Source organism: Microcaecilia unicolor, chromosome 1 (assembly GCF_901765095.1).
Source record: "Microcaecilia unicolor chromosome 1, aMicUni1.1, whole genome shotgun sequence".
NCBI lineage: Eukaryota > Metazoa > Chordata > Amphibia > Gymnophiona > Siphonopidae > Microcaecilia > Microcaecilia unicolor.
In genome coordinates, this window is record NC_044031.1 from 163,014,704 (window position 1) to 163,038,686 (window position 23,983).

At 41.0% G+C, this 23,983-nt stretch overlaps 1 protein-coding gene across 1 annotated transcript; it reads right to left on the minus strand.

The window, feature by feature from the left end:
• Positions 1-715: 715 nt before the first annotated feature.
• Positions 716-22,220, minus strand: LOC115471122 (insulin-like growth factor 2 mRNA-binding protein 3). The gene is made up of 3 exons (XM_030204843.1): positions 22,026-22,220; positions 21,094-21,154; positions 716-791 (listed from the first exon to the last, which is right to left on the minus strand). Exons 1-3 carry the CDS (start codon positions 22,198-22,200, stop codon positions 716-718), a joined length of 312 nt encoding a protein of 103 aa, XP_030060703.1. The 5' UTR covers positions 22,201-22,220.
• Between the last annotated feature and the right edge of the window lie 1,763 nt (positions 22,221-23,983).

Sequence of the window (23,983 nt, forward strand, 5' to 3'; positions counted from 1 at the left end):
TAAAAAAACAAAAAAAAAAAAAACAAAAAAAGAACACATCTCTAAGACACTAAGGGGTTCATTTTTGAAACAGAAAACGTCTAAAAAGCACCAAAAAGCAGCAGATGGGCTATTTCTTTTTTTTGCCAGGAACTCCAAATCACTATTTTCAAAGCCCATACGACACTTTCTGTGCAGTCTGTCCAAATCACAAGGGGTGTCTGGGGAGGGATTTGGGGATCCAAATTTGGGCATCCTCAAAACTTGAACTCTCTGTGCCTTACTGGAACAAAGCAAAAGATCCAAGGCTATTCAAATCATGAATAAGTCACAAAAAGGTGATTTAAATGACCACTGAGAGATTAAAACATGACCCCCTTACTCCCCCCCCAGTGATCACTGACCCTCCTTCCCACCTCCAAATGGGAAAAAAACAGTACATACAGGCCTCTATGGGCCAAGAAAACATAGGCAGGCGATTCTCAAGATCCAGCATGGAATAGAAAAAAAAAAAAGATGTGAATCGCCAGTGGCAATGTTGAGAAAAATAATTTCACCACATTATTAAAAAAACCCGACACAGCCGCGTTTTGCCCTCCTAAAGGGCTGCATCAGGGGCTAGCATTTAACAACCCAGTGGGGCAGTAAAACCAGTTCCACCTACTGGACTAAAACTCCTCCTCTCCTGAGAAGCAGCAGCAGTTCATGGTGAATCAGCTTCAGCAGAGTTTCAGCTCTACTTTTTATGCCAGTGCTCTTCACCCCTCTCCTGGGAGGCACACCTAGCCAGCTGGGTTTTCAGGATCACCACACTATATAAGAAACAGAAGAGGCATGAGAAGCACTGCCTTAAGCTTCAGTCACAATCTGGCTTGTTTGTACCACTCTCTAAACCAATATCCGTGTGTGTTTGTTTGTCTGTCTGGTTTTTAAGAGCATAAGCATAAGCCCATTTGTTCCCACTCATCACTGTTTGTGGTTTCCTGCTCCTTCCTTAAATACGTCTCATCGTGCGTGGGCTTTATCCTGTCCCCTCATCTTTTCACTACAGAAGAGTGGAGAAAGCTGTGCAGTGGGGGCAGCTGGCTCTGATCATTACACATGCACTTGCCAGAGCTTCTCTGTTAGGGCAAAACTGCCTGTCAGCATTCTGCTTGGTATCTCCGATGACTTTGTGCAGAGCCACAACATGGTTCTAAAGCACGCAAGATCAGGCCACTGAGGCCTGGTATATGGCCCCACCCCCAAGGATCTAGCTCAGTCCTCGAGAGATTAAAAAAAAAGGTATGTCAGGACACCAGCAAGATGCTCCAAGCACTTTGACAGCTAGGAAGCCAAAACAGCTGTATGGGTCACGATACAGAGCCACGAGGGTCGCAACATGCGGTGCTTCCAAAATGGCGCCCGCTGCCAGCTCCATCGAGTGGGAAGAATCAACGCTCGGCATGCTCGTACTAGCGCGAGCGTCTAAGGAGCACGTTTTGCACAGCCCCGCTGCTCATCTGCGCTTACCACAACGGGAGCAGCGCTTAACTCCCTCAGCAGCCATCGCCCGACTGGACAGAAATACAGCAATAAAATGGCGGCTTCGCACCAAATCTTACCCCGTTCAGAACGGCGTCCGCGGGACCCCCCAGAGGAGCTGGGCACCACTCTCACCTCAGAAGACAGAGTCAACAAGCTCCGGTCAAGCTGCACAGAACCAGAATCTCTGGAAAAAGCCTCAGAAATAGCAACGATGTACAAGCGCGCTTTTTTTCCTTTTTTTTTTTTTAACGCTGTGAGGAAAGTTGGAGGCAGGCAGCAACAGAGGGACTCCGGGAGGAGGGGGAATGGGTAAGGAAAAAGGGTGAACCTATATGCCTTTAAAGTGGGCACTACCAGCCACAACACCCCTGCTCAACTAGCAAAGCACAGGAGCCACCCCAGGCAGAAATCCAGGAGCTGATCAAGCTACGTCCACACCTGCTGGGGGATAGAGAAATACTGAAGGCAGTTGGGACTAGCCGTCCAAGGGTCACTGTGGTTCTTCAGTGTTCTCTATCTCCACCTGCTAGTAGGCATACAACCCATCAGTTAATGGATTCATCTGCTGCTGATGACAAGGAATGCTTATGCAGTTATCGCTGTGTCTCTGTTGAAATGCCTTCAGTCAGAACACTGCAGTCCATCTTGTGTCATATGCACAACATTTTCTACCATTGGCTTCCGATCTCATATTTCATTCAACATAAAATCCTAACATTATCCCATGAACACAGTAGGTGATGCAGAAAAAGACCTGTACGGTCCATCCAGTCTGCCCAACAAGATAAACTCAAGATGACTCTGGGCAAGTCACTTAACCATCCATTGCCCCCGTAAGCCGCATTGAGCCTGCCATGAGTGGGAAAGCGTGGGGTACAAATGTAACAAAAAAAATATGTGCTACTTTATATGTATACCTGACCTTGATTTGTATCTGCCATTTTCAGGGCACAGACTGTAGAAGTCTGCCCAGCACTAGCCCCACCTCCCAAACACTACCGCTTCCACCCAATCTCTGATAAGCTTCTGAAGATCCATTCTTTCTGAATGGATTCCTTTATGTTTATTCCACGTGTTTTTGAATTCCGTTACCGTTTTCATTTCCACCATCTCCCGTGGGAGGGCATTCCAAGTATCCACCTCTCTCCGTGAAAACATACTTCAGACATTTTTCTTGAGTCTGCCCCCCTTCAACCTCATTTCATGTCCTCTAGTTCTACCACCTTCCTGTCTTCGGAAAAGGTTTGGTGGATTAATACCTTTCAAATATTTGAACGTCTGTATCATATTGCCCGTTTCTCCTTTCCTCCAGGGTATACATGTTCAGGCCAGCAAGTCTCTCCTCATACGTCTTGTAACGCAAATCCCATACTACTCTTGTAGCTTTTCTTTGCACTGTTTCAATTCTTTTTAAATCCTTAGCAAGATACGGCCTCCAAAACTGAACACAATACTCCAGGTGGGGCTTCACCAACGACTTGTACAGGGGCATCAACACCTCCTTTCTTCTGCTGGTCACACCTCTCTCTATACAACCTAGCAACCTTCTGGCTATGGCCACCACCTTGTCACACTGTCATCACCTTCAGATCCTCAGACACCATCACCCCAAGGATCCCTCTGGTACACCTCCTCATCTCTGTTCTCAAATTACATCCTACAGGCACATCACAGGCCGTTTGCTCCCTACAAGAACATTGTCTTATGATCCTGTCTGTATACTACTCCAAACTGGAATCCACAAGACATAGTACCTTTTATTGCATTCCACCAATGCTTTAGAATAATATCCCCTTTCTCTTTGAGCAGAACCTTTAAAACCTTCGTTTTAGAACAGCTTTGAAGGCTGACCTCTTCTCTTTAGCCTTTCCCAGGACGATGGGGTTATCAGTATGAATACTGGATAACCTCTTCTCTCCCCTTTTGTCTCTCTTCTGATTTTCTCTATGATATCCATTTTGTAGTTCACTTGTTTCTAGTTTGAGTTTTGTCATTACCCACTTTAATTGAAAAAGGTAGTATATATAGTACAATACCTCTCTATTTTTCCTTTAATTGGGTTCCTTGGTCTACCATAATCTATAATCTCTCACTCACAAGGATGAGAGGGGGGGATATTAAACAACAATTATGGCAGCGGGAGCAAAGATTGATCTTTCAGTTTAAAACTACTATGCCTATGGGACTGAATAAAAGTGTAGAATGGAAGGCGTTCTACTAACTGGCCCTTTAAAAAAAAAAAAAAAAGAGGTGCAAGGTGATTGGAGGAGGTTCCTGTGGACATCATTGAAATACCGCGGCCATCTTGTGCAATATATCATCGGAATCAAAAGCATGAAATAAGAGTTATAAAAAGTTCCTGAAGCAGCGATGGGTATCGCGAAACAAGACGTACTTGTCGAAGAAAGTTTAAATTGAAAAGAAAAAGAGAAATGAACGAACGGAGCCATGAGGAGAACCGAATCCACTCATGCTAGTGAAAACATAACCGCAATGATCTCATGAATAGGAGACGCTGTTGGAAAGAAAAGAGCGTTTACCAGCTGGCTGGAGAAGACTAAAGAAACCAGCTAAGTGTATTACATAGGGGATTGAGGGAAGAGTGTGGTTAGGTAGAACTAGTAAAACAATGAGTGCGTTCGGATGTGGGATAAATAGTTTTGTTAAGACAGAAAGAAATTTTGATGTAAGATGTATAGTATGTGTTGACATAGGACAGCCAATGCATGGAAAGATCATTATTTTGTCAGGCTTGGGTTTTTTCTCGAGAAGAGTTTTTCCCAGCATGGTTAAAATGATGATAATTGGATATTAAAGGCCTATGATAAGAACAACCCCACAGAATCCCTGGAATCATTATATTAAGGTTCTGTTTCACCAGTGGTGATAGACCAGGGGTGGAGGTGTTGAGGTCAGTTTGGTAAATTAATAACATGGATTAAGTATTGGAGGTCCTGGTCAACACATCCGATAATCCTTGGGAGTGAGAGATTATAGTATATAGTAATATAACATTTAGCTCCAAAATAAGTATTTGCTCTGAACTATTCCTTTGTGCCTGCACCATTTGTAAGCCATATTCTACTTTATTCACATAGAGACCGAGCATTAACTATCATTTAAGTAAAACTTTGAAACAGCCGATTACTGCAGGAGACTCCTACCTGAATCTCCACTACTGCTGCTGCCAACACTTAGAAGGCATTGCATCTGGTGCACTCTCCCCATCACTCAGGCTGGGAATAAGACAGACTGTAAGGATCAAAGGGGGAAGAGGAGATGCTACGTACGTGTACTACACAGAAAGAGGCTCAAGTTACGTCCTGCATGCTATAGTTAGGAAGGAAGGAAGGAAAGGCATGGGCGATTATATTCATGCTCATAAAGTGCTCTTGTAGACACAAAAGCCACCACTGATGCCTCATTGCTGTAAAGTGCTAAAGGCCACACCAATGTGATCATCTTGACCTGGTTATCAGCAGCAGCGACTTCTCCACAGTACACCGCATCAAGTCTGACAGAACACTGGTTGAGCATCACTGCCTTAGACGTTGAGACCAGGTTAACGATTACATTCCAAACAAGTTTCTGAATTACTGAAATCTGTTTTTTTTTCCCCAATTCGTTCCTGAGGGATCTTCTCGACTTTCTTTTTGCACACTGCTCTGAATGCCCTTCTTATCTCTAAGTTAGACCACTGTAACTCTGTATATGCTGGCCTCCCTCAGTCACAAATTAAATGGCCACAGACCTTTCGGAATTGTGCTGCTCGTTTTCTATATACAGCAGGTAAATTTGATGTCACCCCTCTTGTTTTTCAAATTGCACTGGCTTCTGGTTCAGTTTTGCATTTCTTTTAAAATTTTAACACTTGCTCATAAAGCCTTTCATACTGCTGTCCCTATGTATCTTTCTGCAATGACAATTCCCTATACTCCATCAAGGGCCCTCCATTCTATGGCTGCCAATCGGAGTCCACTCACCTTTTATGTTTTAGCCCCATCACTTTGGAACTCCTTACCCCCTCACATACGATCTGAGGAGTCCTTTCCCCCTTTCAAAGCTCTTCTTAAAACACTATTTTCTACAAGCCTTTAACGTCAATCTTGCTTGAGTGTACTGGAGAGTTTAGATTTGGGAGGTGGTCTCCTGGTTACGTGTCCTCATTGGCTGAATGTTTTTTTTGTCGTTATTGTTTGGTGGTATGATTTTGTGTGTGGTGTTTCTTTCCTATTTTTAATGGCGTTCCTTTCCTGGCTTTTATTTAACTTTATACACCACTTGGATCCACTAGTTTGATGCATGCGGTATAGCAAGGTTTTTAATAAACATATACTTGGGAAGAGATGATTTAAGGTACTCCATTCCTTAGCCACACGAAGAATAGAAAAACTGCAAACCTAATTCATTTTTCAATATGGCACAAGTTAACAAGATAAACAAGTTACAGTTCTGTTTTGTTAAACAAGCGTCATTCTAGAAACGGATTTTTCTGAGAAGTCTTATTTTGAAAATAATTATAGGAACAGAACTAATTTACTCGTTCTCACCTAATTCATTTTATGTTGTGTTTCTTGATTAGTTCATTGTTTTGTTCTCACCTGCTTCAGGATTGATTCAGCAGCCTAGCTCCTCCTGTATAATCGTTTTCCTGTCCTGGGCCAATGATGGTTTTATTTACATTCCATGGCCTACACTGGGCCAGTTACAAGTTAAAAAAAAAAAAGACACTACCAACAAGCAAAACGCCCAAAAAAAGGGGGCGAAAAGAATGAGGATGGGAGGAGTCTGAAGAAGAATAAGACACCAGGAGATCATCACAGTACTTTAACAGCACTACAATGGCAATTACAATACAAATTGTGAGGGATATTATAAGAGACACTAAGGCAAATTTACACATCCATTTAAGTCCAGTGTATAGCCTTCCTATTTTGTGTGTGTGTGTTTTTGTTCAGTGCATGTGCCATTTACCAATCAAATACAGAAACTAACTATTCCATGTGCACTGAGAGTCACCCCAAAAGGCAAAATTACTTTCCTATGTACAACAGTCACTGCCAGAGATAGTGGCAAAATTTACAGTCTCAAAGGAACATCGACACTGGGCGTTGTTGGCACTGCCTACAGAAGGGAAAGTTTAAAGATGTCTGTCCTGGTTAAAGTATTAGAAATGCTGCATAATAAAATGGAGTCTGAAAGGGGGAACGAGGGAGATGCTGTCTGGAAAACTTCAGCAGCCTGGATAGCCTCATTTTCATAAGACCAAGAGCCGATGCTACAATGGTAAGTACGGTGCACGCCTACAGAAAGATGGCAAATGTCCACAAACACCTATACTATAGACAACACTATGGCAATTTCAAGGTGCACACAGGAAAAAATACAGGTGGTTAACATCAAAATTGTCCCAAGACCTTATTGTAGAAATCAAAGCTACTGCTTAAGGGTGCATCCACGTCAAAACACCTGTCTCTCCACATGTTTAACAGCTACAACATATTGGTCATTGCCTATGACCCATTTTCTCTCTTCATTTTGTCAAGTTTAATATAGAATTCCCTATAAATCTCTAATTGTTCAAGAAAAAAAAAGTTTAAAAACACACACCATGCATTAATACTGCTCAAATACAATTATTTCACCAATTTACCCATTTCCTCCTTCTAAACCAGGGGTTCTCAACCCAGTCCTCGGGACACACCTAGCCAATCAGGTTTTCAGGATATCCATAATGAATACACATGAGATACATTGCATGCATTACCCTCCTTGTATGCAAATCTGTCTCATACATATTCATCGTGGCTATCCTGAAAACCTAACTGGCTAGTGTGTCCTGAGGACTGGGTTGAGAACCCCTGCTCTAGACTGTATTTCCCATAAATATACGCCTCTACTCACAGATGCAGATGGCTGACTGTCACCACTTCATGGCTCTTTGAAAAGTGTTTACAATTTAAATATATCAAACATATAAACGGCAAGTGACTGTATTCACTTGCAAATGCGCAGTACAGACTTCCCTCTCTGCCCCTCCCTCACGTCAAGACATCATGATGTCAGAGGGCGGAACAGAGAGGGAAACGGAGTTGAATTGTCGGATGACGACGCTGCCGCCTGGAAAGGAACATCGCACGAAACAACCTCCACCCTCCCCCTCCGTATCGGGCCTCCTGCACTGACCTGACAGCGCCTCTCACCACCGTGTGGAAGCGCTGCAGGCAGCAGCAGAGCGCTCTGCTGCTGCCTGTAGCTCTTTCACATGGAGGTGAGAGTGCTGTCAGGTCAGTGCAGGGGGTCCGGCACGGAGGGGGGAGGGAGCGGCGGCGATGAGGGTAGCTGGACTTGGGGTGAGAGCAGGGCACAGAAGAGGGTTGCTGGACATGGGGGGAGGGGGGAGGATCGGTGGACGGGGTGAAGATTACGGTTATGGACCGATTATCTGAGGAGACCTGTCCCTGAAGCAAAGCCTTGCTCGAAACACGATTATATGTTAGACTTCACTTTGATTTAAAATACTGAAAAACTGAATTTGAAAACAAGTAATTTCTATTTTAAAATTATTGTTCTGCTACTGAAGAAATATGGTATTTATGGATTCATCTAGTCAACGGACCAATGATGATGTTTGCTTGTATAATCACAGGATACTTTCAATTAAAAAAAAAACAAACATGATCTCCCAATTATCAATATCCAAAGCTTTATATACGTTTGGTACACTGGCAAACAAAATACCGAGATTATCTATGGCAGTGGCTCCTAAACTTGTCCTAGGAGCTCCCCAGTGAGTCAGTCACATTTTCAGGATATTCACAACCAATATTCATGAGAGATTTGCATGCAGTGAAGGTAGTACATGCAAATCTCTCTCGTGAATATTTATTGTGGATATCCTGAAAACCTGACTGACTAGGAACCCCCCAGGACAGGTTTGAGAACCACTAATCTATGGAATTTACCCTCTCTGTAGTGGGATTTTTTTTTTTTTTATGTTTTATACATCACCTACAAGTTTGAAGGGTAACAAAGTACAGTACATTCAGGTACAGCAGACATTGCTCTGTCCCTTGACAACTCACAATCTGAGCAATGGAGGGCTAAGTGACTTGTCCAAGGTCACAAGCAGCCACAGTGGGATTTGAACCAGATTTCCCTGGTTCTCAGCTTGCTGGTCTAACCATAAGCTATTCTTCCACTCCTTTTTTTAATTTCTTATAATCACCTGCTATTGAAGCAGTGTACATTCAGGTACGGTAGGTATTCTTCTGTCCCTGGAAGGCTTAGAATCAGAGTCTGTACCTACATTGGTTATGGTTGAAAAAAAAAACACACACACACACACCTCATCAGGAAATTAATATTTGAGGGGTCCAAAACAGAGGACAGGCTTTTTTTAATGTACTGGAATTTGAGCAAATTGTTATGTATTACTAATCATATTCTAAAAACGTTCATGAAGTTACCTTGGCAGAATTGGACAGTTGGAAAAAAAAAAAAAAAAGAAACTCCAAGGCCTGGAGTCTTAGCCCCCCTCCCCCCCCAAAAAAAAATTTAACTATAAAATATGCAAATTAAGTTACTTGGCGGATTGGCCTGCCTGCCTGACATATGCGAGCCACTGACTACAAGTCTAATTCGAGGAGAATAGATACGAAATGTATGAAACACAGGCACTTCTTGTTAACCAATTAAGAGAGATGGTGAAACTATAAGGAACAGAAGATAAAACCATTAATCTCCACCCCCAGGTACTAAGACCATATAAAAGGCAAAAACAAAACCCTTTTATATATGGCATCATCAATGACAAAACTATGAAGCATGAATACTAAACCAGAAACACACCTGAGTCAACTAGGCAACATCAAAGAAAGTAAAAATCCTAAAAACCAAGGTGGGGAGGGGGGTGCCTTTTCAAACTTCCTACCATAGGTTAACTTTTACTAAGGAGGCCTTTTACAAAGCCACGCTAGCATTTTTAAGTTGCAGTTAAAAATCAGCTGGTGGTAAATGCCAAGACGTCCATAGGAATATAATGGGTGTTTACCGAGCTAAGAACCCCATAATGAATATAAGGAAGTAGTTAATGAAAAACAAAAATTATATAATATAATTCACACACACTACCAAGTTCATGGTTCAAATTGTGTGTGGGGAGAAGGAAGCAGCATTTTATGAACTGCAATATCTTTATCTGAAGTAAATTAAAAAGCACAAACCACAAAAAAAGTGACAAAAATTTCTCATTGCCTCACATAAGCAAACATTTTTGTACTGTTCTCTGACCATCTGAACTGAGCACACACCAACTTGTGTCTTAATAGTGGGTGGCAGGAAGAAGTATGGAACAAGATCAAACTGAAGTAGATGCAGGGAACATGGAAAGTTTTCACTGAGCTCCTTTCTAATATATGAAGAGAATAAAAGTACCACAGTTCTTAAGAAATTCGCTTTCAAACAAATCATGACAGAGTTCAGCAAAGCAAGGGGGGGGGTGTGAGCATATATTTTAAAAGAGTATACATATAATCTATTCACAAATTTTTCTTCACATTGAGGTCAATATTCAGTCATATGGAGAAATCTAAAAATCTTTTAACTTACATGGTTTCAAATTATACATATATTCAAGCAGTATTAAGCAGCATCACCGCATATCCACATAACTCAAACCATAAATATGGGCATTTCAAATTATACATACACTAACCAAGTTTTACTGCTTACAATTATTAAGAGCCCTGTTTACTAAGCCGCACTAGAGACGGCTAACATTTTTAGTGCATGCTAAGCATTAGTGCGCTAACCGTGTGGCGCCTCTAATATTCCTATGGGCGTCTACATGTTTAGCACGCTCTAAAAGCGTTAGCGGATCTTAGTAAACAGGGCCCTCAATGTTATACTGCTAGGTAACCCCACCCAGAATACCCCAAATCTCACCACCCCCTTTTTTGAGGGGCTAGGATCCTAGGCAATTCAACGAATTTATTATTTGCCCAAAATTTTAAAATGAATACACGAAGAGGCCAGTGCCATGAACTGCATAAGCACTTTTGAATCAAGTCTCTCTCTCTCTCTCTAGCTATAGAGGGAGAGGATGGGGGGAGTATTCTACTCTGTTCTATACATTAATCAGTTTCTTCATATTCTACGGCAATTTTGTTCCGGTGGCATAGAGCTCTAGCAGGAAGCCAGGGTTCAAAAGCCACAGGCAGAGCACACAGATATGTGCTGCACCTCCTAGAAAAGCCAAGAGATTTAGAGCCCAAGTAACAATCCTATTTCCCCACACACAAACGAAAAAAAAAAGTGCAGGCTGCAAGAACGCTCTCCTATCCCACAATCCTCCCTGAATAACTGAAGGGGAGGGAATGGAAGAGCGAGGAGGTGGCAAATGGGACCAAGAGAAAAACTTGCATATCCTTGAACTGGTACATGAATAACTCACTACTTTTCAACACATATTTTTAACTTTAAAAGATGTGATACATAAATCCTTTAAAAATATGCACAATATATACAAATTCGTTGAACACAAGCAATCAAATCCCCAAATACTACCTAGGACTAGTCAGGCGTGCTTAGACAAACAAAAAGAAACAAAAAACAAACAAACAGTGTATCTTTCACCAGGGATTAAAAACATATATATATATGTCATGCTATTTCAAACAGGAAAAAAGGTATCATCTTATTTTCTTTTCCATGTTTTATTTTGTTTGATTTCTATTGATAGACAGGAAAAATAATTTGCTGCAAAATAATGCAAGAGGGAACAGATTTTGGAACCACTGCTCTACAATGTTCCCCTATCCTTTTTATTCTGGGGAGGAAAGGGGGTTCCCCTTCTTGGATTATTTTGCAAGAAATTATTTTTCCTGCCTGAAATTGCATATTTTTTTTTTTTAATCCATGGTGAAAAAGAAAGCCATTTTACAGTGCAAGCACCCAACTTGAAGACTTTTGTGTGCCCTTGGGCTTTTGCCCAGAATTTAATCTAGCCCAATTTAGCTCCCTGTTTACTAAGCCACGCAAGAGGCGCATTAGCACAGGTTAACCGTGTAGATGCCCATAATATTCCTATGGGCGTCTACATGGTTAGCGCAGGCTAATTTTTAGCACGCACTAAAAATGCTAGTGCACCTTAGTAAACAGAGCCCTTAGTACAATAGAAAATTTTCTGATAAGCTGACTAGTCGTAAGTAGCATGGGGGGGTTGTATTTTACCACTCTGAGGCAAAGTTCTGTATAATTTATGAAAGGGTTTTTTGGGGGGGGTTCATTAGAAAATCTGTGCACGACGATTCCCTACTTAAAATTCCTGGAAAGTCAATTTTTTTTTCGTGTTAAAAATAAATAAAATTCAACCTTGCTCATAAGCAGGCTTTCTGTATTGTGCTTTTGGCCACAACTGAAACCTGATGCGTGTAAGTTTATAATGTACCAGTTTTGGAAGTCAGTCTTATCAGCTCCAAGGAAGGATAAAAGGACAAAAGCAAACAGCACTAAGTGGCCCTTAGATATTTAAGGCAAAAAAAGCAGCTCAAAATAAGGGCCTGTTTTACAAAGCTGCAAAAGCGATTCCCACACAGCAAATGAGAGGAAGCCTACAGGAATTGAATGGGCTTCCTCTCATTTCCCACCAGGAATTGCTAGTGCAGCTTTGTACAAGAGGCCCCAAAGTTTTCTATTTCATGACACTAATCCATTTTTTTATTTATTTTAAAGGACTTAAAAATTTTGAACTACCTACATGTAAAGAAAAACCTTAGTAATCAGTTCTAACTAAAGAACAGGCATTGCTAGTATATATTTTCCCCCTCCAACACGTGCATTTCAGGTTTGTTTGGGGATTTTTTTGCTTTTAAGCACACACACACATCCTGGGTATGGGCCTTAACAGTTTGGCAAACTCCAGTCATAGGCTGAAGAAAAAAATGGGAAATTCTAAGGTAATTAAGAGGTGTCAGGTACATTTTATTAAGACTAGTAAGTTTAAGTCTACATGATCAAATGTGTGTTGTAAAAGGATATGATGATGTCTGGCATTTACATTGGGGATGCAAGGAAATGATGCACATTTGCAGAAGTTAAAATTTGCAAAGTAGGTATGTCTGATGAGGTAGATAAAATGAAAAAGGCACAAGACACAAACAGCCAAACCAGATGAGAACAAAACTCCTTTATTCCCCAGTCTACTTTTCTATACATGCCACATGTCCATAAATTAATACATCCTAGCATGAAGCTTTTGGCTTCATAGAACATAATAAATGTTTGGGTACCAATGGAATCAAGATGGGCACTACTAAAGTAAGAGCACAGGAAGTAAATAATGGCAGATAAAGACCTGCACGGTCCATCCAGTCTGCCCAGAAAGGTGGCCAAAGTTGAATCTGGCACTCTGCACATTTCTTCACTGTGTACTTAATCTTGGTCTCTCCTGCCAATTTGGGGGCATAAACTGTAGAAGTCTATCCAACTACTGGAGTTGCTGTCAAAGTCCACTCCAGCCTTGATCCTGATCCGTTTTTGCCACTTGACCTAAAACACAGAAATCTACCCAGCTCTGGTCTTATTTCTCAAACTCCAAAGCCACCACCAAAGCTCACTCCAGTTATGAGCTCATTTAAGTTTTGGTTTAATTGTATTCCATCCTTTCTTCATGGATAGTAATACAATATAATGACCAAGTCATCCTTTTTCTATATAGTGTGTAGAGAATGACACAGGGGCAGGGACAGAGCCCACAGGGACGGGGCGGGGACGAGACAAACTTTGTCCCCGTGTCACATTCTACTTTGAAGCCTGTTAATGAACTGGACTGTTATTTTATGTTGGATATACAGATGACAATATTTTTGTGGAAAAACAAGCAAACATGCTGGCCACATCCTGCTGTACATCTTCTAAGAAGACATCTTCTATTGCAGGAGAGACTGTGGAAAACAGGAGAGCTAGAACTGGTATTGTTTTCTATTTGTAATTTATACACAACAGTTGCACAGCATATTGTTCCTTTTTATACTTTAATAAAAAGATTTAAATATAAATCATAAGTGTACAAGGCTTCTGCAAATGAGAACAAAGCCCACGGAGATGGGGTGGGGACAGAGCCCACGGAGATGGGGCAAGGACGGGACAAATTTTGTCCCCGTGTCATTCTCTAGTGTTGTGTTTATCCCACGCATTCTTGAATTCCAGGACAGATTTTGTCTTCACAACACCCTTTCTGTGAAAAGTATTTCCTGACATTGCTCCTAAGTCTCCCACCTTGCAACATACTTATTCAAGAACTTTAAAAACAAACAAAAAAGAAGAGGTGTATAGTACTTCTCAGTGACAGGGCTATTCTTTAAAAAACATTCAAGGCAAATCTGAAAATGACTTTACAGAACTCTTTAAAACAACAGCTTCTTATTAGAACACAATAGCCAGAGTAAAGAAATATATATTTTCACAAAAATATAGAACTGCTTCTTCAAAATCATAAGAATAAATCAGGAAAGAACCACTACCAAGATGAGACAACAATGGATATTTGTGGACAGACAGGAGACACCACCTGGTCTGGAACAGGAGGAGAAAGAATTACTGGAATAGAAATGCTAAATAGTAGTAGTAGTAGTACTGGAAATATCTTAACATGGTTAGATTACCAGAGGAAATGTATATTATGAGCTAATAAGCAGTATAACACAAAACACTTATTTTGCAGACTTCCATCCACACTCAGACTTGACAGTTAACATACTGTACAGTAATATTATTATCCTTTAGAAGTTTTCAGAACGCAAAGTTGACATCTCCTGGAAACATTTGGCAAGGGTTTTAGGCTCCTAACTTATTTCCATGTAATCTTTGACTGGAAAAAGTTTCCATTTCCCTGATTCTCCAGTTTTCTTTTTATAAAATACTTCTGTTAAAGCAGAATCATCTTATGTCACAGCTCAACACGCTAGTCTCAGCAAAACCTTCTAAGCTTAACACAGCCTAAGCTCAGACCTTCTAAATGTCATGTTCAACAAAGATTATGGACCTTAGCTCAGACAGTGCAGTCAGATGGACTTACAGAGATAAAGCATGATTTTATCCCTTCCCCCCCCCCCCAACAAATATTCTTAATTACAATTATTTTTAGATCCAAGTCATTTGAGTGGGTAATATTTGGTCTTGTGTCGATTTTATGTATTATTGTATTTCATAGTTGACATTCTTGTAATGCACCTACGTTTTTGATGGGTGGAGATCAGCTATAAAAAAAAACCAAATTATGGACGTTTATCTTAGATACTAGTATCAAGGATGGATCCTGCATGGACCTACTGGATCCAGGTCCAGGGATGGGGCCCAAAGGCTCTGCGTAGCAGCCTACCTATACAGTCCAGTGGTTGTGTTTTTCAGGCATGCGATAAATTTATAACCTTTGCTGAAACCCTGACGTTTACCATTAATGTTTGTGTCAATACCCTATAACATCAACAATAACTTATTGTTATACATATATTGTATAAATTTAACAAACTTGCACAGTTGCATGTATAGTAAAAGTATGCACTTAGCAGTTTTGATAGATTTGATGTATTTTGCGTACTGACTGTATATTTTATTAATTCTGTAAACTTTGATGCATTTTTGTGTAATACAGTATATCAAGTCAATAAAATCAATCAAGCCAGGAGTCCACAAACTTGTGATCTGTTCCGATTAGAATAACATTTACATTACATTCATTCTCCTTATGCCTCTTTCCTCTGCTCATTTACAGTTTGATAGTTAATAAAACCTCAGATACATGGACCACCATTACAGTCAGGTTGTTTTACTACAAGTTATGTTATTTTAGTACCTTGTCTGATTTTATGCAATAAGCCCACTTTATGCAGCAAAACCCTAAGAACACACTTGTGGTAAAATAACCTGTCTTAATGGTAGCCCACATTTGTAACTTCCCCCTAAATGTTCTTATGTGTAACATACTTATTCTGAAATCCAACAACACTTTTATTGCTTTTCTTCCAAAAAAAAAAAAAATCTAATACAGCAATTTTTTGTTAGCTGAATCACAGACAAGTCTTCATACATTTGAATTAAACTGTTTTCAAGGAATTTAGGAATGATTATGGATTAGAGTAATTAAATAATCAACTTCATACCAACAGACTAACATTTGAAGAACTCTTTTACACCCTCTTCGCACCCTTCAAAATATAAAAAGTAGGTGGCTTTTACATGTGATATTATGGGGCTGGATAACTTTCAATGAACAGCCCTGGGAATTAAATCTGATGAAAAGTTTACTGTAGGAACAGAGTGAAGATGCTGCCCTGCTACTTTCGGGGTGCAGCCATCTTGTACTCAGGAGGAGGAGGACTGGAGTGATGTCAGCTTCATGCACTAAGGATGAGCTGACTTCAGACTGCTCCAGAGATGGGATCCACCCTGCAGAAGCATTCATTTTAAATGACACACTTATTGTTGACAAATATCAAAGAAGAATCTGCTGTACCTCATCCTAAACACACTGCAATGAAGTGAATTACTTGTCAACCAGCATGCAGCAGTTTATTTGCCTGGATGTTAGGCAACTTTTTAAGCTACTTTGTTTTCCAGTGGTAAACTAACTAACTACTCATATATGTTCAATAGAAAAAACTAACACTATCACATACTCATTGATAATACCTACTTAAAATAATCAGAACTCTGTAGATGTATGTAGGGGTTTTTTTTCTTAACTTGTTGGGAAAAAAAATAACAATGGGTATACACTAAGAACCTCTGTTGTGGTGTTTGCCTAAGACAGACAACAGTGCCATACAATGCTAGAAAAATCTCTTAGGAACAAAAGGTTTTGCACTATTTGTTGAAGCAAAGAGGAAACGTTCCTATATGCCTCAAATCAATTCCCAGGGTTCCTAATACGTACGAACTATAACTGAAGTTAGACATTAAAAAAAAAATCATTGTTTAAAAAAAATGATAAAAGTAACTCCCAAAATCCCAAACACATTTTATTTAAAACTGGTCTGAAAAATTGGACAAAGGCTGGAAAACATCTTTTTTCATATTAGTGTACATTGCTTGGTCATTGTAATTATCTCATACATTCTGAAATACAATGTGCTCAATACAATATGCTCAATGTTTTTTTTTATGTACACCGCTACTTACCAGTAACAATGTTCCTACTATAAAGGGACAAAAGTAACAAATTAATTCTATGCACACACAATTGCTACAGGTTTTCGCCCCTTGTTTCTGTCCCTGATCTAAATACTTAATAATTTACATTCTGCAAAACTAGCTGAATATTTATTTACTAAATCTCAACCATGGGGGGGGGGGGGGGGGGAGAGATCTGTCCTCATTTAATCCACTTAATCACAAATCACTAAGAGGCATTATTTTTTTAAGGCTCCAAAGAGCTTTTTAGTGACTCATTTTGCAGGATGCCTGGTGATGCTATCAAATTAATTAAAAGTTAAAAGTTCCAAGTATTTGAAACACAATTCTCTAGACAGAACATGGCAACAAAAGGATTCCCTCATACCAATTTGTAACAGCCTATGGTCATTACTTTACCTTATGTCTTAAAATGCATTTTAGCTCAGAACATGAATGAATTCTCACTCTTTTTTTTAATTCTTACTTTTAAAAATGAAAAATCATAGCAATTAAGTTGCTATGATAGATAAAACACTACAGGTAAAACCATATGAAAAAGTTTTTAACAATTTACTAAGGCAGGCACATAAGCAGCTCATCTAGAAAAGTCACTAGTTACCCACTATGGCAAGCCCTAACACATCCATTTTAATCACTACACCAGGGGTTCAGGGTTCCACATAAGATGCTTGCAACAGTAAAAGGGGCATTGAATGGTGAACTTTTCTTTTGCAATTTTAATTTTGTTAATTTTTAAAAATTACTCAGAATACTGACACCAAATAAAAAGGAACTCACATTTTGTCAGATCACATCACATTTAACTAGTCAATAAAATGCTTACAACAAATTATACCCTAAATAGTTCGTGTGCACCCTCTTCCTTCCCATTTCCACATTTAGGGGGGAAATAATATATATATTTAAGGAACCACAAATATGTGCCACCACTTAGAATTTACACCTCTTTAGATTGCAACAGGAGTTTTCCCTGGCCTCAGCTTAAAAAAAAAAAAGTGTCAAACAGCTGCTTTTTCCCTGAAGTCCCAGGGATTCTAGGTATTCAGCTCTGACATTGCTTAAAGGAAGGCTTATAAAGACAGGCTCAATATGCAGCCCCCCCCCCCCAGCCAGACACATGATATAACGCTATACACATAACTAGACTGCAGCATGTATACCAACCCACCCAGCTGTTTGGCCATAGAGTAGAAAAACAGGTCACATTTCTTACAGGCAGGCTTTGTCATTTACCTCCAAAGCAAGAGCAAACCAATGTAGTTAAGTGAGTGCAGGTGGTGCACAGACTTTCCCCCCAAGTTTTGACCAAAGTCACTGGGGGACTAAGCAGCACTCCAACACCCTTCTACAGAATTAGAAAAATCACTGGAAAGTAGAAATTCTACAGAATTAGAAAAAACACTGGAAAGTAGAAATTCAACATTCTTTTCATATTCCTTTGAGACTTTAGTACTAATCAGGAACTATTTGGCCTGCATTAGGTTCACTGTTTACCCCTCCTCCACCAAATCCCTCTTCTGGCAGGAAAACCTTATCCAGACCCCTGTCTTCAATAGCATGTGACCATTCAACTGCTTTTGAGTTTGAATGCTTCAATAAATGTTCTAAAGCACTGTATTCCGAACCTGCCTTTCACAGCAGGTATAAAGGTCATTTCTGCAACGTGGGCGTGCCCACAACAGATATGTATGGGCCCAGCTAGGGTTGGAATGCGGTGACTGCTGGCCTAAGAATTTCGTTTGAATAACAATCAAGCACACTTACTAGGATTGGTCTTCTGGACCAGCTCAACTTTACGGGCAACCTTAACTGACACCACCTCTTGACCTTCCTTTACGTGATGAGGATATAGATTACTAGTAACTCCCCTCCCCTTCCCCCAAATAATGCATAGTCTCAGGAAGAATCTAACAGTTACAAGAGAGGGGGAAGGGTGTTTCCAACAGGGATTTGCTTGGTATGCCCCAAGCAATTAAGTCTGCTACAGAAAAAAAATTAGTTTTTTTTTTTATTTTTTAAAGCATTTTCCAATACACCATTGTCCCTATATTCTTGTTCTAGAGAAACTGATCACTTTGTTTACTAAAATAAGCAAATTTCAGCAATCAAAAAGCATAGTTTTTCTTTAAAAAAACATTAAAGAAACCAATGACTAGATAGATTAAACTAATCAAGACAAAAAATCAGACATACTAGACTCCACACATCCCCAAATAAAATACATTTTTTAAAAGGATACATAACCCTAGAATTTCGACATACCAGCAAACTGGGTGGGCCTCAGAAAGAACGAACACACACACACTTCCCCTAAAACTCTGAGCTGCCACCACTTATAAAATCCTACACCTTGTGGAAATCTGTCCAGAACAGCATACAAGCAAACATCTGGGGGGGAAGGGGGCATGTACAATCAACATGAAAGCTTAATTCAAGTCTACATCAGAACTTTTAAGCCATTAATAATTTGAAAATCTTTAAAATTTAGAATCCACAATAATGTTTCGAATAATACAAGAAAAAAAGGCAATACCAGGTTGAAAAACTTGCTGAAAATGTTATGACTCTGATAATAAACATACATACCAAAATGTTAAGGTACAATTTGAAATGTGTAAGGCAATAAAACAAATTTCAGGATGCAAGAAAAGAAACGCCAGAGTTCTGATTCACACAGAATACTTTGAATTAGTATTTACCAGAAGCTTTCTGGGTTGGAAAACTTATTTTCAAATTACAATCATTAAAACTAAAACCAGCACTACTTTACCCCAATACAGATTTTTAACATACTTCCAAAAACCTTTACTCTACTATTTATCTGCAAAATATAGTTTGAAGATATGTAGCACACCAGAACTGTTTTGAATGCCCTAAGTGTTGAGTCCAGATTTTCTTACTTTATAAAATTACAAAAACACCCACATAAATGTAAATCTAATTTAAAATATAGAAAAAGCACATGTATCTATAAGTTGTTTTTTTTTTCTTCAGAGTATTCTATTTTCTTACCGTCTCAAATATATACATAAATATTGCACTCACACATAGTGGAACCACTAGATAATATGTTTCAGGCCCATAAGTCACTTTCACTATACAGGCCTATAGAGAGCATCCTGTCACAATAAGACAACACACCTGAGATTATGCCTTCAGCACTGTAGTAAACTGAAAGGACATGCTTGCAAACACTGAAAGTCAAACATGAGAATTGTGTTAATGGTTTTGTCTAACTTAAATGTGGAGTATAAAGCTTCCTATGACAGTTAGGCCAGGAAAACCCAACCCACATATATACAGATCCGGTCTCTACAGGAAGCTCGCAAACGTGGCAGAACAACACAAATAATCAGGGTAGTCACCACAGGTTATAGCCCTGAATTACATTTAAAAGTGAAAAAGTGCTAAACCAAAGGTCCACCTATTACAACTGATTGAACACGTAACTTCCATGTTTCAAAATTCTCTTTAGTATGGATCTTCTGTCAACGAGAGACCATATGCATCTATGCAAGGAATTCGATCACAAAATTTATGGCTTATTTTTACTATATCCTTTTAGAAACTGTAGAATTTATATTATAAAGAGCGACAGGAAGCAGTACAAGTATTTAAAAATACTCCACCAAATAATCGTTAAACCAACCAGTTAAGCTTCTGCAAGGCCTACTCAAATAAGATCACATGCGCAGCACACATTGGCCAAACTCTCACAGTTTGCCTTGCAATTTATAAAGGAAGTTTACAAGAAACCTATGTCTTCCAACAAAATGAGTCACCGTTTTCTAATCAGTACTGTTCATCGATCCTATCTTTACAGAAAATAATAATAATCATTGCAGTTGTACACTGTCCGTCGTCTTAAAATCCACCCCTCCCCCAACGCAACCCACCTCCTGACTACTAGAGCTGTGATCTATTTTCAACGAAAGACAGACATGCCTATCCCATTAAGTCCATTTATTTCCAGGAATGCTTTCTGTAAGCATATACAGTACTGTATTTCTTTCCTTTTACTCCTGAAGCCCAGCTCACGTGCTTAGCCGTTGATATCATACAAAACATCCCAGGTCCTGCTACCGCCCAACAAAAAGCTTTCTTCAAATGCCCTTTGCTTTTAAAGCTGATAGGTTTTCTACCCTCCAAACATTCACTAATTATTTCCCCAAAGAGCACCACATTTGCTTGAACACAAGCAGGAAGAGATTAAAATACAGTAAGCCAGAAACGCATATTTCAGATGACAGAACACAAGAACTAAACCGAGCTCGTACCGCACAACGTTAAGTACACAAGCCAAATAGAAAAGTTTCAATATTTTCTATATTATTTTTTTCCCAAAAATTGATTTTCAGTAAACGAGGGGAGGGGGGAATTCCATATATTTACCTCTGCCTTTTGGGAACTGAATGTTCAACTTCTATGACTTTGCCATGTAGTTCAACTTTACCTGCCAATATAAAGCAAGCGATGAAAGAGGGTGGAGGAAATCAATTCCCCCGCCACATTCAACACTTCTTCCCCCACCTCCTCCCCCCCGTCTCTGCAAGTCTGATGTGGAAAGAAACCAGGGAGCTCAACATAAAGGACCGAAAACGCGAGAGAACTATTTCCCGGTAACGGGTGCGTGCGTGAGGAAACTCCACTGTGTCATACTGCAGAAGAGACTGAGGCATGGTTTTCTTCCCCACGCTCCAATAGAGAAAACACGTTTCTATATATATGTGTGTGTGAGAAAAAAAAGAGAGAGTCTATGCACACAGAAAAGGCTAGAATGAATTCCTATAACCTAGACAAAACCCCCTTTAATTCCTCTCATTCGAGAAAGCGAGCAGAGAGCGAGGGCCGGCTGTGGAGACGCGCTCGCGGGCTTGGCTGGGCACGAGACGCGCAGCTGGGACGGGGACCCTTCCTCTACCTCCCTCCCCCCTTACACGGTAAAGCAAGAGAAACACAAACCGAAACACACAGTAAGAATACGGCACTGACGAAAACCGTCTCGGCGCGGAGCGCTTTCTGCGAAGCGACGGGAACAAAGTTGCGCGGGTGCAGAAAAAGGGGGCAATTCGCTACCCCCGAACGCGGGAGCGGCCGGAGACGGGGAGGGTGAAAGAGGGGAGAGCGTGGCCGCGCGGGGGGGGGGAGAGGAAAAGCGCAGGGCCACCACCAGCAGGCCCTAGAGAGAAACACCTCGTGCTTGTTTCAGCGCTTTTACCCCCCTCGCCTCCCCGCGGCCGGCCAGGCGCTCAGCGCTCCCTCCCCCCGGCCGCCGCACACCCTCGGTTGGGGGTCGGAGCCACCGCCGCCGCCCGGGCCTTTACCTGACAGCGCCTCGATGGCCTTCATCGCCCAGCTCTCGTCCGGGCAGTCCACGAACGCATAACCCGTCTTCACCAGGAACTGGCCGCTGAAAGGGATCTTCGACTCCTTGAAGATACTTTCCAGATCCAGAGGACTCACGTTTTCGCTGAGGTTGCCGATGTACAGCTTATTCATTTTCTCTTTTACAAGGCAGAGGGGGGTGGAAAATAAAAAAAAAAAAAAAACCGTGTGCGTGCGTGTGTGTGACTATGTGTGTGAGTGAGTGAGTGAGTGTGTGTGTGTGCTGATCTACTCTGCACCGTTTGCAAACAAATCCCCCCTCCTCCTCCTCCAAAAGAGAGGCAATGGGACGATAAGGGGGGGGGGGGACCAGAGCCGCAGTCTTCAGGGAAAAACTGGGGAATTGAGGGGGGGCACAATTTGGAAACCTCCCCCCCTTAAAAACCCGCACACAGTAAGTTTGTCCTTTTTATGTTGTTGTTATTGTATGTTGTTGAATATTCCGGATGTGCAGAAAGAAAAAGAAACCTAGCCCTTTTTTTTAATGAGTAGGATGGCGGGCTTAAAAAGGAAAAGGAGGAGGGGTAAAAAAAACTACTTTTTTTTTTGTCTTCCTCCCCTCCCGAACCCCCTTTGGCAAGCAGACTGTGAAAATGTCACACTACATTAATGCAGGCGCCGCCTCTAAATAACATCTAGAGTGGTGAGAGGAAGAGAGAGAGAAAAAATCACTTTAATATTCCGGTTTTTTGAATGAGCCACGTGTTCAAACTACAAATCAATTTCTCACGTGAGGAATCCCAGCTCTTCAATTAGTAGATTCAGAGAAAGGAAGGGAAAAAAAAGAGAGCAGGGAGGGAGAGAGGAAGCAGGACAAGTTTTTTTTTTTTTTTTAGAGGGGGCTGGTTTGCGCGTGGGAGGGGGGAGGGGGGGGGGAGGAAGTGAAGCTGGGTGGGTGGCTGAACACTTGCACTGCTGGCTCAGTCTCAATGCCTAGCCCGCGTGCCTCTAATCAGTGTTACTCTCGTCTCTGTTTCAAACCTTCCTTTTTACGTCTAGGAGGAGCAGCTTTTCATTGGCTGAATGCAAGGAGCATAACAACAAGCGTGTAAAATGCCCGGTTTGGTTTCTCCGTATGTTTGACACGGCAGAAGAAGAAGTCCACCGGGCATCTCCCTCCCCCACCCCATCATCAATAAATCCGGATGGGCGGAAGGCCAGGGGGAATCAGAGGTCCCTCCCCTGTCACGCTGAGCCATGGTTGAATTATTCAGAGGGGTGGTGGCTCGCACAATTTCTTGGGCTTCTGCATGGAGATGACGAGTGGGTGGGGGGGAGACCGGGGATGCGAACACATCCTCCTCCTCGGAGTAATGGTTTTTGGGCTGTCCCAAGCTGCAGCTAGGGGCACCCCTAGATTTCCTTATTAGTGGCTCCAAGGGCTTCCAATTGGTTGCGCCCTGAAGAAGGGCAATGGGAGATGGTGGAGGCGACCCGGGCGAGGTGTTTTTTTTTTTTTTTGTTCGAGAAAGCTGCACATGATCGTGTTCTTCGCAGTGCCTCGACATTATGTGGGAAAAGGGGGAGGGCAGCCCAAGAGATGTGGGTGAAAGAGTAGCGGTGAAACAGGAATGCGCTTGTATTATCTTTTCCTACTCTCTGTAGATCGAGGTAACTTTGACGAGGCAGCAAAATCATGACACACAACTCCTGTTTGTTCACCAACTACTAGGGTGGATATAGTGAAAACACAATTCTACGTTGGTGAAGAGTACAATGTGTGGGTTGGGGGAGGGGTTTAGGACTGAGCAACCTCTAGTGAAAACAATGCCTGCAGCATCGTATTTAACGAACAACTTTAGTAGGTTTTACTTTATAGCTGAATGTTGTTTAACTCAGCATAACCCATGTAAATTTTCGTTGTGTTTTTTCTGCCTTTGGGAAATAATTTTAAGGA